General features: G+C 41.9%; 1 protein-coding gene across 1 annotated transcript in view; it reads right to left on the bottom strand.

Moving 5' to 3' along the window:
* Positions 1–15,402, bottom strand: part of LOC139304648 (guanine nucleotide exchange factor VAV3) — an 81,544-nt gene extending 66,142 nt beyond the window's left edge. Inside the window, exons 1-2 of the mRNA XM_070928568.1 lie at positions 15,196–15,402; positions 856–972 (exon numbers count right to left, since the gene is read on the bottom strand). Coding sequence (XP_070784669.1) covers positions 856–972; positions 15,196–15,402 — 324 coding nt within the window. The remainder of the gene's footprint in view (positions 1–855; positions 973–15,195) is intronic.
* Positions 15,403–15,835: the final 433 nt, after the last annotated feature.

Raw genomic sequence — 15,835 nt, 5'->3', positions numbered from 1 at the left:
ATCACTGATGTTATAATAATTGTTGGTGTCACTGGAGGATTTCCAGCCGCCCTTGATGCTCTAGATGCCACTTCTTCACAGATTTTATCATGACTAAGTGGAGGATGACAACACGTAAATCAAGTGTTTCTCCCACTGACACATAGACACACATTCCAACGCCCCACATCGTGTGCACCAGGGTCCAGCAGCACCCTCTCTCTGCTCAAGGCTTTCTAATTAAACCTCCTGGGGACCTCACGAGAGCAGCGGCAGGGCTGTCAAAGAGCCGCAGACAGTTTCACAGCACTACAAGCAGAGACGGAGAGTTCTATGAAAGTAATGAACCCGAGGCCAGACTTTTAACCCCTCATAAAGCCTGCACGCTGAGGCATTCTCAATCTAATGAGAGGAAGTGATTAAACTGCTAGGTCATGTTGCTGACTTCAGCTTTAGAGTTTAGGAGTGTGAGGAGAGCTGCAATATGGCCTAATGCTGTGTTTATTAGCACCTGCTATGCCCGTAAGAACATCTATGATCCAGAGGCCACTGAAATTGCTGTTACACTGACATGAACTAAACAAAGATTATCTACAATTTGGCTGAAATATCAAAAAGGAGCACAGACGCTGGATGCATATCCAAAGACCTTCATAACAATTTAAAATCCAAGTCAAAGATAAAGGAGTTCTTTCAATTATAAATCATTTTAACTTCCACACAAAAACAAGATTGGGCTTAAAAGCACATTTGAGTAATTCAGTTCTGTATCTGGGGACAGCTGGCAAACACAGTGAGGGTTGACATGCATGCTTTCATTACCAAGACCCGAACCCTCTGTCTCGTTCTGTCTCTGTCAGAGTAGTGCTGCCTTACCTTTCCAAAGTCCCTGACGTCGAAAAGGTCAAAGGCCTCGAACAGCTCACTTTTCTTCATGCCGTATATCTCGCTGCACGCTGCCAGGAAGGTCCTGATGTTCTTCAGGCACAGGAACTGGACAGAAAGGGGTTCATCTGTGAGCAAGTCATGTAGTGTACAAACAGTATGACATGATGCACAAATGATATGATATGATGTGTTATTATCTTTCCTTTTCAAAGAGCTGTGCGTGTATTTGTCACTGAATGGGTTCAGATACTGCTGCTTTTTCTATTCTGTCTGCTGGCTTTCACTCTGGCAGCCTAATCAGGGCGTGCAGCTGAGGACCTGCGAGACACACATGAGGACCGCAGCTCTAAAAGATAGATGAATCAGTGTTTATAGGCACCATGAGAGCATCTTGTTTCATTAATATGATGTATTTCCTGCTGAAATGGGACAGTGGAGTGGTGCACAATTAGAGAGAGATAATATAACAGTGCAGGGAGAGAAAGGCAGACATCCTATTTACTCCTGATACAGCATGATGAGATTGTAAACAAAACAAATGTATCAATGACTGCTTTAAGACCAGATCTCTCCTTATATTTGCATTTTGACAGTGAAGCAGTATTGTAATTTACTCCCACTGTGTTCTTTTATGGTTTCTCACCTCTCTGTTTACAGATACTACAAATATTCAGTGTACATGTTCTTAGCATTGTGAGCATGTTACCATGTTGACGTTAGCTATGAGCTCAAAGCATCACTGTGTACAGCCTCACAGAGCCGCTAACATGGCTGTAAATCACCTCAAATATATACATCTGGCATTTCTGTACTGCAATTTCTTGTTAATCATTGGCCAACATGTACAGTGATCTGTGATAAACTACGTTTTTTTATTCCAAACAAACTGGAAACAGAAAATATGTTACTTTGGATGCATCCAAGCTTTGTTTTCCCAGGACGTGGAATGTAATAGCTAAATAAAGGGAATTCTGTGTCTAAATTCATCCTGATGTCATGACGATTCAATATGAGTCATAAACTAATTTCCATAAAGGGTAAAGTAACGTAATGCAAGCACTCTAACGCAGAGGAAAACAACAGGACACTCTTCCTCAGCTATTTTTTATACACTGTGGACTTAATTACAGCTGAGGAAGCACCTTAACCCAAGAAAATTGAATCAAACAATCAATAGGTCACTCCTCCTAAAAAACAAGGTCATTTACTGAGAATGCTCGTGTTTTCTGCCTCGTCTGCAAACTAAGTCTTCCTCTAATGACGTTAATGGGGCTTCATCCAGAATCTATTTGTCCAAATTATGCGGCAGTTAGCGCTGAATGCTGCCCAAGAAACCAACGAAACGGAGAAAAGCCACAGTATTAAGTAAGGTTTCCTGAGGTGGTTAACTGTTTATGAAGAGTGCCGAGTGGCAGGCAGTAAGTGAAGGGGAAGGTGTCAACACACTACAGTTAGCCAACGCGCAGTATCTGTGACTTACGCCCATTGGCCTTCCTGTAGTTGATACAGGATGGAACAAAAAAAAGGATGCTGATGAAAGAGATGTCTCAGAAAGTGAAGTTTTCCTGGCCACATCACTTTGTGTCCACAACAGAGCACAGCGATGACCTCATCTGTAAATGTGCATTTCACTGCATTCCTGTCGCACTGAAAACAGTCTGAGCTGTTGCTACTTTTCTTTTTCAGTAAAAGGATGCTTGCATGATGGAACTGGTGCCGTGTCAATATTGACATGCAGGGGTACAAAGACAACAAAATATCCCAGCCAACAGAAAGGCGCAGTGCAAGACCAACCATGCGGTTGTGATTTTTGCCTTTATGTGGTGAGGCGTTATGGCTGCACCAGTACAAAGGGCCAACATCCACAACGAACACAGACAACTGAAAACATTGCAGTACATACAGAGGTGGACTAATTAACTCAAACAGTGCAAGAAAAAGGACCCGAAGCATCAAAGTTGCAGTTTAATTGGCAGCTACACGGGGAAGTTGCCCTAATTTGAATGCCTATCAGCATTAAGTGTCAGCTTTGAAATTCTCCAGAGATAGGTTTCCATATAACAATGCTTCATCATCATCATCATCATCATCATCACCATCATCATCTTCTTCTTTTTCTTCTTGGGTAACAGGTTTACAGGAAGTGAACTTCATTAGCCCGTTCCTGTTTCTGAACAAGAGCACAACCCTGTTAATATGTGGAATCTGACTGTAATCGAGTTTGACAACCTTTGAGAAAATAATTCAGTCGGCGTCAGCTTGAAAAAAAACAAAGAGCTCACGAGAAGAAGCAAAGCAGCCGGACTTATTCTGTTATTCATAACACACCTTCGCCCTTGTGGTACAAAGCGCAATCAGATTTGTCTACACAGCGCATGTCCATGCATCAAATATGAAATGCCTGTCTTCTCCAGTTGAATTAGGCTTTACAGATGGCTTCACAAGAGAGAGAAAAGCCCCCAGCCAGTGAGCTCCAGATAAGAGGCAGCGTAAAGCATCGAGCGAGCACTGAGTGAATAATATTGAATGTTTACACTTGTACACATCACTTTCTTTTATCAGACAAGCACATCTTGTCTGCCTGGAGTCTCTGGAGAGTCCCAAAGGACCTCAGTGTATTATCTGAGGGAAGCAGCTTCACAGAGCGCATATGAAAAACCCCTGTCTCTTCTGCACTGAGCTGAAAACAGTAGAGAGGGAATTGTATTAACAAGAGTGTAGTAGCATGAGGCAACCAGTAACTGTTCCACTGACTGCTTTTCTTCTGCATTAGTGACTCTGGGGCTCAGGAGGTGAATGTATCTGCATGCATGTGTTGTTGTAGCATGTATGAGCCGATGTCATAGAAAACTAAAATTCATTTTGTGAAATACATTTCTTCACTTTCCTGTCAGAAGTTAGATGAGAAGATCAATACCACTCTCATGTCTTTGCAGTAAATATGAAGCTACCAGCAGCACAAAGATGGGAATCAGCTAGCCTGGCTATATCTGAAAGCAAAACAAACCGTCAACCAGTTCCCCTGAAGCTCACTAATTACCACATTTAGAACTTCTTTGTTTAATCCATACAAAACCCAAAGTGTAAAAATTACAATTTGTGGTTTCACAGTTTTTTAATAACCTTTATTTAGACAGGAAAGCTTCACTGAGAGCATTACTCTGTTTTTCTCTAATCATTTACAAACAAGTTATAATTATTGAGTAGTTAGATCTCTTTAGCTTATGAAGTGCTGTTAGGAGGGGATTCTGTTACATTTGGGCTGACCCAGGCTAGCTGTTTCCCCCAGTTTCCTGTCTTTATGCAAAGCTAAGCTAGCTGGCTGGTGTGCCGTAGCTTCATGTTAGGGTATAGACAGCAGAGTGGTGTCGATCTTTCCATCCACATCTAACTCTCATCCAGAAAGTGAATCAGTGACTCCAAAATGTCCCTAACTAATCCTTGAAAGCTGAAATAAAACATGAAAGATAAAAGCAAGACAAATCCATCGACTTCAGAAGACCATGTGATGCAGTTGAAAGGCCTGGGAAAAGCTAGTAAGTGGACCTTTTTAGTCAAAAGACTTGAAAGCTATAGAAATAAATCCTCATCCCAAATGATTACAGCGAACATCGACCAATATTAGCTTATGACAGATATACAGAGATATCTGCATATATGTAATAAACGGAAAAATCGCAGTCTGAAATGCCAAAGATATGTTTTAAGTAATTAAGAGACAATGTCGCCATTATGTAGTTACTAACATGACCCAATTCTAATGTAGGTGGTCCTTATCAAACATGCTTCTTCATTTAATGTTTTTGAACATTTTTGTCAGATTTTCACAAACAGTATTGGTTGGGCTCTAATTATAACCCTGGTATTCATAAATGTACCAAGTGAAACTGTACCAAATCCAAGGCAAATATAACCAACAATGTTAGCATACCCATTTCTGCATTTCAGTGAAACCTGCAAATAACCTTGTTGTGTAGAATAAGGAATTAAGGACGGAAGATTGTGCTGCAACATCTCCGCAGGAAGCTCCAAACACACGTTGACTCAGTTTGGATGAAAACGCATAGCTTATACAAGACCAGTCTATGGAGGGCTTAAAACCCCACCAGTGCATTTCATCTAAAAGACCAACCATCTGGAATATAGGGCAAAAACAAATCTTCCCGTAAGACAAGCCATCTCGCTGCTGTGCTTTTGATATGAGCCAGGTCGTGCTCTGTATCCACAATAAGTATCCAGTTTCTGCTTATGTATTCCTTGGTACAAGTCAAAGCTCCATAGCAACAAGCTGGAGCCTTTTTATGGCCCCCATGCGTATTGTGGAGCTTAATGAAATCCTGCTCTTGTTCTCTCATAGATCAACGCAATGAAAGACAGCCAGAGAGTTTGGCCATCTTACTGCTTAAACCTTGTTGAGCATCAATTAATGGCCATCAAATGGATGAGTCTCTTGCAGGGGTAATCAAGGCCTGTTCAAAGAATCTAATTTGGTAGTTAAAAGCTCTCCCTCTCTGTCTGACTCTCTTATATGATAGCAGTGAGGGGAAAGTAAAGAGGAAACCATGCTTAAGCAATGTCAAGGGGAAAAATGCTAATAAGACATGCGTCTGTCAGTTTCTAACCCCTGCTGGATTACATCGCTGACATATTGTGTCCGGAGTGAATGAGATAATGCGCACATGCCTGGTCTGTGGAGCTCTTTTGTCAAGACTCTCCAAGTCATACCCAGTGGGTGACATATCCCAATCCAAGCGATCAGGTCACATCCATGTCATGTTGGAGCTTTTGTCAGCTGTGTAACCAGGAAATGGGAGGTGGAACGTAGGCGAAGGTCTGCTGACACTGACAAAACCGCTGCTCCCTCATCACAGCAGACAGCCCAGCCAGACACCCATCGGCTTACTTATCTCAATGGAATATAGTCAACATAATGCAGCGGTCAGCAGCGTTTCATTCCAGCAATACACTGTGGTAACTGATTTCATAGTTCCTCCTCTTTGGTTTAAGGTGTGCTAAACTGTGAAATGAGCTGCTTGTTTGGTTGAAATGAAAACTCACAGACTCTTGGTCTGCAGCGGCACATGACTGAAAAACAATGACGTAGCATGCAGATGATCTTTCCAGTCACTTTTTCCAGTCACTTTCGTGACTCCGAATATCCCCTGCTAGTTTTTGCTATCACCTCTGTGCTTTATCACCTCTTTACCTTATCACATGTCCGGTGCGGAACTACTCTGTTTTTTCAGGGCTTTGGCTCATTGGTCACCTCCCTCACTAGGTGAGGAGAGGAAATGGCATGAAAGTGATCTGTGTTTCCAGGAGATAGCTCTGTGGTGCTCCTGCTAATCCTTCCATTCACTGTGTTACGTAATTGTGGGCAAAAGAAGGAAAATGAGAACTTGTAGCTAAGTGTTAAAGCTGCACTAATAAAAAAGTTTATATTAACAACGGATCACATGACTGTGTAATGTGAAAGGTCATTCATAGTAACAAACCCACAGATAATTATCACAGACTCTACAGTCTGAGCATCTTTCAGCTCATCGTTCTGGATTTACGGCCCACAGCTTTACTGTTTTGGTTTGGCAAAAAGGGCCAAATAAACCCACTATATGCTACCTTTCCCACAGAAAGACAAAGTTAGCAACTAGCTTGTGAACGTAGTGGAACATTTAGCATCTAAATAGCCTGGTACGTCCCTCAGGAGTTTGTGGAGACTAAAACAGAGCTGAAAGAAGAGTGAATATCACATTTTTCAGGTGCCTAGAAACATGACTCCATGTGAATGCTAATGTTGCTCTGTGTCTGCTTAATGTGTAAACAGGCACTGTTTGCTAACAAGTTTGCAATATCAAATTTATAAGGTGATAATATGTTAAATGTATTTATTAATAAGATTTTGTTTTTGGACAGAGCCAGATTAGCTGTTTCCAGTCTTTGTGCTAAGCTAAAAAGCTGAGTGCTGTAGCCTTATAGTTTGTCCTCCTCTCATTCTCTGCCAGAAAGAGAATACATGAACTTCCAAAAATGTCAAAACTACTCCTTTAACTTCCATATAACAGACTGAGGCCATGTCCACAATAGTCATTTTCAAAAAGTTATTTCAGTGCTTTTCTAAATACTTTTTTTACTTTGCAGCAAACGACATACATGCTCCTATATCCTCTTATAAAGGCCAGTACAATCGAAAATGTCAAGACGAGTTGGTCATGTTGCCCAAGCACAGTTTTAAAACGATTACTGTACACACTGAAGCACCACAGCAATAGGTTAACCACTAAACCTCTTTCAGCGTCTGCCTGGTTACTGCTTGGTCTCGGCAGGTTAAACCTCCTTTCTGTCACCTCCTGATCGTTGATACTGTGTTAAGATACAGCCAAACATACAATGCAGGTGCGCTGATGTGTCAATCAATTCATTTCTTTACGTTCTCAAAGTCGTCTGACAGCATTAACATAAATGACAATTAATAGCAACCCGAACTGCATGATCAACTGTAGTGACATTTAAAATGAACAATCTCAGAAAGAATTGAAGATGACAGAGAACGGGCCTCCTGACATTTCTGCTTTCAGAAAAGCTTTGATTTCCCCGTCCACACTGCAGGACCAGCATTTTCACTCAGGCATTTATGCTTCTCAGATTCTTTCATGTAATGACAATAAGGCAATAAGGGAAAACCCAACTCCAACCCCCCACCCTTCCATCTCTGTACCTCCCCCACAACACCAATAGTGTCTCAGAAGCCATTTTCCATTAAATCCTGGTTTTAACCCCAATGACCCCCACATGTACTCCATCCCCCCACTAGATAAGGGAATTGAATTAGCCTTACTGCATGAGATATGAACCCCTCTTGGCTACAGCCTCCCAGGTCAAGTAGTTTTAGCTCAACAGTGTTTGATTGGCTCAAAAGAAGGTTTATTAAGAGTAAGGGTGGTGGAGATTGAATATCATATAAACTGTGTGTCGCACTAAATTAAATGCACACACTGAAGCATGAATGGTGAGCAGACTGCATCCCTCCTCGTCTTCCTCCTTCTACTCCCCCTGATTTTCTACCTCTTGTATTAAAAAAAAGTGTGAATAATGTTCTTCTATCGACTGCTATCTGACCCGTGTGTGTGTGTGTGTGTGTGTGTGTGTGTGTGTGTATGTGCCCATTCAGGTGTGGGGTCTGACCGATATAGGTTTGTGAATGCTGATACAGTATCAGTGCTGTAAAAGTCAAACGTTTGAGCTAATAAACCGCAAGTTTGTCCATTTTCTTGCCAAAAAGTATTCAATGTTTTCAGTGTTATTTCTGGCAAGTTAGAGCCTCCAAGGAAACTGTGTATCATACATTATACTGTATTGGTACATAGACAATATATTGACTTGTACGTCCCTATCCCTTTTCCTTATCCCCTGTGTGTGCTGTGTCATGCATGTATGGAGTCACTACTATTCCCACTGTATTGCAGGGATTCTTACTCTTTCTCCATCACACAAATAAGGTCATTCACATCTCCAATAGACAACCGTCATCCATCACTTCTACCCTGCAGTCGCTCGGAGCAGGACGCCTTATACATAACTGTCCCCACTGAAAAAGACATGGGGTCAATAATCTGCAGCAGGCGTTATCCATACCCATACTGGGTCCACACACTTGCACATACACAAAGAAAGAAAGAAAAGAAACTCATATACGTTATGCACACAAAAGGTATACACAGGTCCACAGAGGTTTTTTATGGGTCTTAAATCAGCTTTGTGTAGAGCTTGGCTCCAGGTTTCCACTACGGTGAACCTGACAGGAAAAGGTTGCAGACACACTGCTGCTGGCTATGATCATGGTTGTGGGTTGGTATCATCTGGATCTCAATCTACAATTCCTGACTGCTCACTGTCTTTTAAATAGCATCATGACATTTCATTCAAGATAAAAAAAAATCTTGCTATCATCATTTTTAATGTTACTATTTAAAATGATCCTGTATGCTGAGAAGTCTCCTCTGATGTGAGTAAGTCCCTGACTACACTTAAAATGTCACTTATGATGATGATTGTTTGCCGGTAAAGACAATAGACAGTATTGACTTTCTCAAGAGCTTCCAGAGCACTCAACAGTGATTAACTGAATCGCCCACGCCAGAATTGAGTAACATAATAAACATTGATTGCAGGTGCATTCTCCACCACTGAATATCTCCTAATAAAATCAGCATATACATTATCTATCCTTTAATGTGCATTGGAGCACAGCCTTTACCGGTTGGCTGTGGCGCAAGCATGTTACCTTGGTGACGGAGTGAAAAGGTCAGTTGGCTCTCTGCACATGTACGTGCACAAGTGAGGTGCTGCAGAATCTTATCTTTGCAAATATCTGCGTCCATGTCACTGTACATGAAGCAGAGCACAAGTGTGCGTGTCATTGGGATGACACGGCGGAACAAACCAGTGCGACTGCATTACGCTGCACTGGAATTGTAAATGGGAGGCTGTGGTGCCTTGTTCCGACGCGACATGCGTGGCGGCAGTAATGTGGTGTTTACACACTGACAGGTGCAATCCTTTCTTCAAAATGAATCAACGAGGGCAGCCAAGCCACAGTAACTCAGGGGTCGACATCAAGGGACTCCCAGGCTGGGTCCTAATGCTCCCACACTGCATTCTAGCATGCAATTTGTTGTATGTGCAATATTAGTATGCAGATTTAGTAGGCTAAAGGTATGAGTATGCATGCAATATAGATGAAAATGTTAAGTGCGAAGTAAGCTCACTGAAACCCGACCCATAATTCTTACTACGCCTTATTATTCCAATAGAAACAACCGAGAAGGGGACATTTTCTACACAATATGAGGGAAAACAAAGGAAGCAGAACAGCAGCATATTTACGTTCCAATGCAAACCGTTATCAATTTTATCATATAATAAATTATTTCTGAGACACAAAATAGCTGAAAGGTCACCTCTACTTGCATATGAGGGCCACAGACGGCGTTCTGCTATGTGGCATTCAGTTAAGAAGAGAGCTGATGGAGGAGAATGCACCAAAAACTCAAAGACACAACTCCACTTTGGTTTATCACCACCACAAAAAGGAAAAGTTCATACGAATGAGTTTCACTCTGTTGCAAAACACATCACAAGAAAGTAATGGCAGTCGATAATAGGCACAGGTGTCCTAAAAGTAACACCTTATGTGCTAACATTTGGGACGTCTTATCTTATGGTTTTACACAGAATAACAATCTGTTATGTGGCTGTAAGTTGTAACTCAAGCAGAGGTCTTATTCTGCAGGAGCCAAAAAGCAAATCAAGACATTCTCTCTCTGTCTCTCTCACTCTCCCACACAATCTCTTTCTAACTTTTGTCCTTGCGACTGAAGAGCGAGCCTCGGCCTTTGAAGCCTTCTGTACGGAGTGTTTGCTGTGTGAAACCGGCTTTTCTCTTCTTTGTTTGAAATTTTGGTCTCAGCTTAATAAAATATACATATGTACCATGTATAATGTATAATAGTGTTCTCTAAGTGTACTATATGTACAAATATAATACGCTTGCCAAGGTCTCCAGGAGTCAAATTCAGGTCAGTTGCCCGATTTGAAACAACACACCTGCTGCATACCCGTCGAAATGACACAAATTAGTTGTGTTATTTAATGAGCAGAATCCGTCATATGTTTCAGCAGTGGTCGTCTGTATGTATATATGCTCTAAGCTATGCCTGGTAGCTAACTGTATGTAGCCTAACATTACTGTATTCTGTATGACATTAAAATAAACAGATAATGAATTCATACATGTGTTAATTGTGTAGCATCCCTATGCTGGTCTTGAATCTGTGTCACATCTATGAAGCCTTTTCTCTCTTGTCTTTCCTGATGTACTTTGTTGCTCTGTGAAACACTTTCTGCCGCCCGGCGCTCGTTAAAATTAGACCTGACTCTTGCTCATACTCGCTCTTTCTCTCACTTTCACTTTCCAAAAGTGAAGAGCGGGCCTTGAAGTCTTTTTGAAGGCGGCTCAATGAAGAGCAAAGTGGGGTTTTTTGGGGTTTTTTTGCTGTGAGAAGAGAGAGAGGCGGCTTTTCTCCTCATTGTGTCTGACATCTCGGTGCTTTGGTGTGAGCTTGATCGAGGGCATGTTTGGTTTCACTTCCTTCCTCTTATTCCATTTCCTGATTTCCTGTGCATGTTGAGGCGCACGGCTGGTCTGTGTGAGAGACTTTCAGCTGCCGGTGGGTTCGCAACAATGTCCTTATTCTGAATCGGCAGTTTACAACCCCGTGTCATGGGAGACATGGCAACAGCAGGCTTAACAAGTCAGGGGTGTCAGGGCAAATTCTATCTAATTTCTATGAAATTATAAAGTTACATACATTTGAACCCCCAACACAACCTCAGTTTTATGTATTTAAGCAGTTGTTTGTTTGAACTGAAACATCAATGGCTGCCTCATTCTCGGTCATAATCTGCTAGCCTGCCAGCTAGTTTGTTTTTAGCACTCTCCTGCTAGCAGCATTATGACTGAATGATGAAAGAAAACACCCACACAAGGAGGTTAATGTCTTTGCTACCAACTTACATATGCAGCGTTTGGAATATATCCTCAGTCTTCTCAGTAAAAACTGAGATTCTGCAGAACACCGACCCAAATGTTGCAAGAAACAGGAGGATGGAAAGACTGCATGCTTCATGTTTGACCACATGGTCGCTTCATTGCGCCATGACAAGCAATCCATAGTTCCCCTTAACGCTAAACCGCCGATTTTCACAGAGTGAGACAAAAAACAACTACTGATTATGTGGTGTTTTCTCTGGTAGAAAAGCAAAAAATGCAGTTGCTGTGGTTGAACTGTGTCTAGACTGTGTAATTGGTTCATTGCAGCCCCATAAAACAATGATCAAAGAGGGGGTGAAATTTTTGCTTTACACTGACCTAAAGCCCTTAACTGGAACTTTAAACTCTTCATTTTAAAAAGTGATAACAAACCTTGTACACACACACACACACACACACACACAACCCCCCATGCATCATTCTTCGTCTTTCTCCAAAGGAGAGGCTTCAGCACAGATCAACTCATGTAATCAGTAAATAGACTGACCCTGGCTATTTTTCCTGCATACAAGTAGTTTGCTGGATCTTTGCTGCCCTTCCATGAGCCCATTTCTAAACAGCACTGACTCACTATTGCCCATGCAACACAATTAATGTTGCAGAATGAGAAGCAGCCCGTCCTGATGCCAACATCACACATGTGAACCCTCCAGAGCATCTGATGCATTGTGCTTTAACTATCCAGCTAACACCAGCACAGCGGGCTAGCCCTTCAGGGCCCTTTATGTCCTCAGAGATGCGTCTGTGGAGGCCAGACAGGCTCTTTGTAGCCCTGTCCCTCCACCGCCTTTGTCTTTCCATCTCATAGGTCCCATGGGTGAGGCCACAGTGGCGTCCCATGTGTTATTATTGGCCAATGATAAAGTAGCTGCCACGGCCCTCATGCATTATGCAGGCAGAAAGGGGAAGCAACTCCACCCTCAGTTATGTAAATGTAACTTTGAGGAGACTGAGGGAGGAAAGTTCCTGGGGGGTGTTGTTGACGCCCATTTGTAGTTGAGCAGTGGTGTGCTCGTAGAGGCAGTTCAGCATCACGCGGTGTGAATATGTGAATGGGGAAGCCACGAGTCATGATCTACTGACATACTTATGGATTTATAAATGTACATTTTGCCACAACAGTAACTAAACCTACAGGGAGGTCATGAGAGAGTTCATAATTCCTGTTATAAGCATTGTCTGGTAGGTTTTTCCCCCCAAAAAAGATCCTATGGTGAACAGGAAGTGATGCACTTTACATGTCTAGGTGTATCTAGATCTCACTGGACACATTATTTAACTGGCCTCTGGGAATGCAGTTCAAAACACAGTATATGCTCACATACGCTTGAACTCGCACATGCCATTTGGATATGTATGGGATTGTGCCTAAACCTGCTACTGATGCTAATTTACCTCTGAATGTAGCTTCATCACTGCCTCGATGTGAGTAAGCCATCCAGCCATGCATAAAACAAACTCTGCCTAAAAATAACCCAGTGTAAGCCAGGCCAGGAACTGAGCATAAGTATGGTTCACAACCCCTCTACGCATGGCAGCTCCGTTGTGTGTCATTATGTCATGACTGACAGCAAACACTGACCTACTGATGCCTCTCTATCAGTAATTGTATTGGTGCTAGCATAATTTCGAACAGTAAAGGGACCAATCAGCTTCTCCTCTTACAGTCCCAAATCTAGTTTTGTCTGAAATCTCTGAGTAAACGGATCCTAGGACAGTCGATTTCCATTAAAGTCCTCTGTGCTTTTTTTAAATTGTCCACTTGACCAGCGCGCTCAAGTTGAACAGCGGATGACCAATTATAATTTGCAGGAACAGTAACAGCATATCATATTGACCGTCCCACTGTGACATTGAGTTTGGAGTGCTTTTTCCAAGAAACAAGCCCAATCCCCCTCTCCATCAGTTCCGCAGTACATCCATAGTACTCATATTTAAACCGTAATCACCTGTTTTACATCAGATGAGAGCATCAGGGCATCCATTACAGAGTAATATACTGTAGTCTGTGTGTGTGTGTGTGTGTGTGTGTGTTACTGGTACAGTTTAATTTTTCTACAACAGGTCTGCAGGCTCTGTAGGTGAGTGTCTACCTCACTGTGTGTTGTCACCGAGCCAGACACCCAGATTCACTGTTATGAAGGCGAATGTTAATCTGGTCGTGGCTCCGGCTGTCCTGTTATTGAAGCAGATGGTATCAGGAGTCACATGGCCACAGATCTCTATCTATCTATCTATCTATCTATCTATCTATCTACTCTATCTATCTATCTATCTATCTACTCTATCTATCTATCTATCTACTGTCTCTATCTATCTATCTATCTATCTATCTACTGTCTCTATCTATCTATCTATCTATCTATCTATCTACTGTCTCTATCTATCTATCTATCTATCTATCTATCTACTGTCTCTATCTATCTATCTATCTATCTATCTATCTATCTATCTATCTATCTACTGTCTCTATCTATCTATCTATCTATCTCTCTATCTATCTACTGTCTCTATCTATCTATCTATCTATCTATCTATCTATCTATCTATCTACTGTCTCTATCTATCTCTCTATCTATCTCTCTATCTATCTACTGTCTCTATCTATCTCTCTATCTATCTACTGTCTCTATCTATCTATCTATCTATCTATCTATCTACTGTCTCTATCTATCTCTCTATCTATCTACTGTCTCTATCCATCTATCTATCTATCTATCTATCTATGTGGGATTTCTAGTAAGAGTAGTAATAAAGATTGAGTTGTTGTACAGTAGTAGTTACATGAGTTAGTTCTTTTAGTTATATCACTACATATAAAAAATAATATGCCTCTGAATGCCTTTGTTCCTTCATATTGCCATTCAAGCCAAACTAATAGCTTATTTGTTTGGATTTTCAATAAAAAATATATTGTTAAAATACCGGATTATTTATGCGTGTTGTTAATCCAATGAGATAAATCCACTTTTCTGATTAGGATACACCACAACAAAGCCTCATCACCACCTAACCTTTATCCCCTGTGTATCTACATCACCTAGGCCTATAGAGGGCAGATTGAGGAGCTCTGTACTTAACAGTTCAGGTCACTGTAAGTAACTTATACCACAAGGTGAAGTAAATGAATCAAAGAAAGTTTTTGTCATTTTCGCCCACAGTATGACATTAAATAGCTGGCCCCAATTAAATTAAATAAGTTGGCCCCAGTGGATGGCTACAACATTCCGTCCAATTCTTTAGCAATTTATTGTTTCTTTGCTCACTGTCAGAGGTACTCACGTGATAGCAACAATTAAGAGCTCTATACAGTGACAAGGGCCACCTTTATTCTTCGGTATACATTCCACATACAAACATGGACTGGTGCGTATTACATTTCAACGAAGATAATGTGTTGATGTCTTACTTGTACCGTTTTCCGCCACCAAAATATACTGTGGGGCCGTTAGCGACTGGTCACCAAGATTGTAAAAAGTTGACATTTTCCAGAAACCAAGTGCTAATGTGTGGATTACATTATGCCGAATTTGATACATAGCCATTTCCAATTAGAAGAAGCTTCAATCATTTTCTAACACGTATGTTCTTTTTGCGAGAAGTGAGGAAACTTTAAACTAGCGTAGTCCTTACGAAGTCTGGTTGCGCGCCATCCAAAGGGGCTAAGTTGTAGTTTGGCGACGGAGCGAGGAACACACATTAGGGATGTCGTCTCTTACCTGTGACATTTGCGGTCGGAGGTTTATTTCCTTTAGGTTGATGGACTGGGGTCTCAGGTTGTTAAGCAGATGGCAGAGGAGGACCCCATCCCGGAGCGTTTGGGCCAAGTCAAATACCTGTGCAGACTCCCATGTAACCCGGTGGTTAGCTGGAAGCACCTTGCAGTTAATTAACCACAGCGCGCATTGCCTCCAATACTCCATCATTATTCTGCCTTAAGCCGAGCGAGCTTTAAGAGAATTAGTTTTTTTTAGCAAGTAAAACTGCTGACAGCTCGGTAGCACTTAAATCGTATCCATGCTATATCCGCCAACTGTAAAACCCGATGAAAGCGGAACTGGAGCACGGCAGAGCTGGTGAAGATGCGGGGAGCCGCTCCAAGGATGACAGTCCGGTGTACTGAGGCTGTGGATGGAGCGCACCCTGCACTCCTCCTCTCTCTCTCTCTCTCTCTCACTCACTCACACTCACACACACTCTCTCTCTCTCTCTCTCTCTCCGGTTCTCTCAATGTCTCTCTTCCCTCCCCCTCACCCAGTTCCTCACCTCTTCCGCTTGCTACCCATAGGCTCGTTGTGTGCTGTATGAAATTACAGTAAAAGAAACAAAGGCTACAACCACACTGAAACTTATTAGTGC

Source organism: Enoplosus armatus, chromosome 21 (assembly GCF_043641665.1).
Source record: "Enoplosus armatus isolate fEnoArm2 chromosome 21, fEnoArm2.hap1, whole genome shotgun sequence".
Taxonomy (NCBI): domain Eukaryota; kingdom Metazoa; phylum Chordata; class Actinopteri; order Centrarchiformes; family Enoplosidae; genus Enoplosus; species Enoplosus armatus.
The sequence above is the reverse complement of the archived record's forward strand: the minus strand, read 5'-3'. Positions and strand labels throughout refer to the sequence as shown.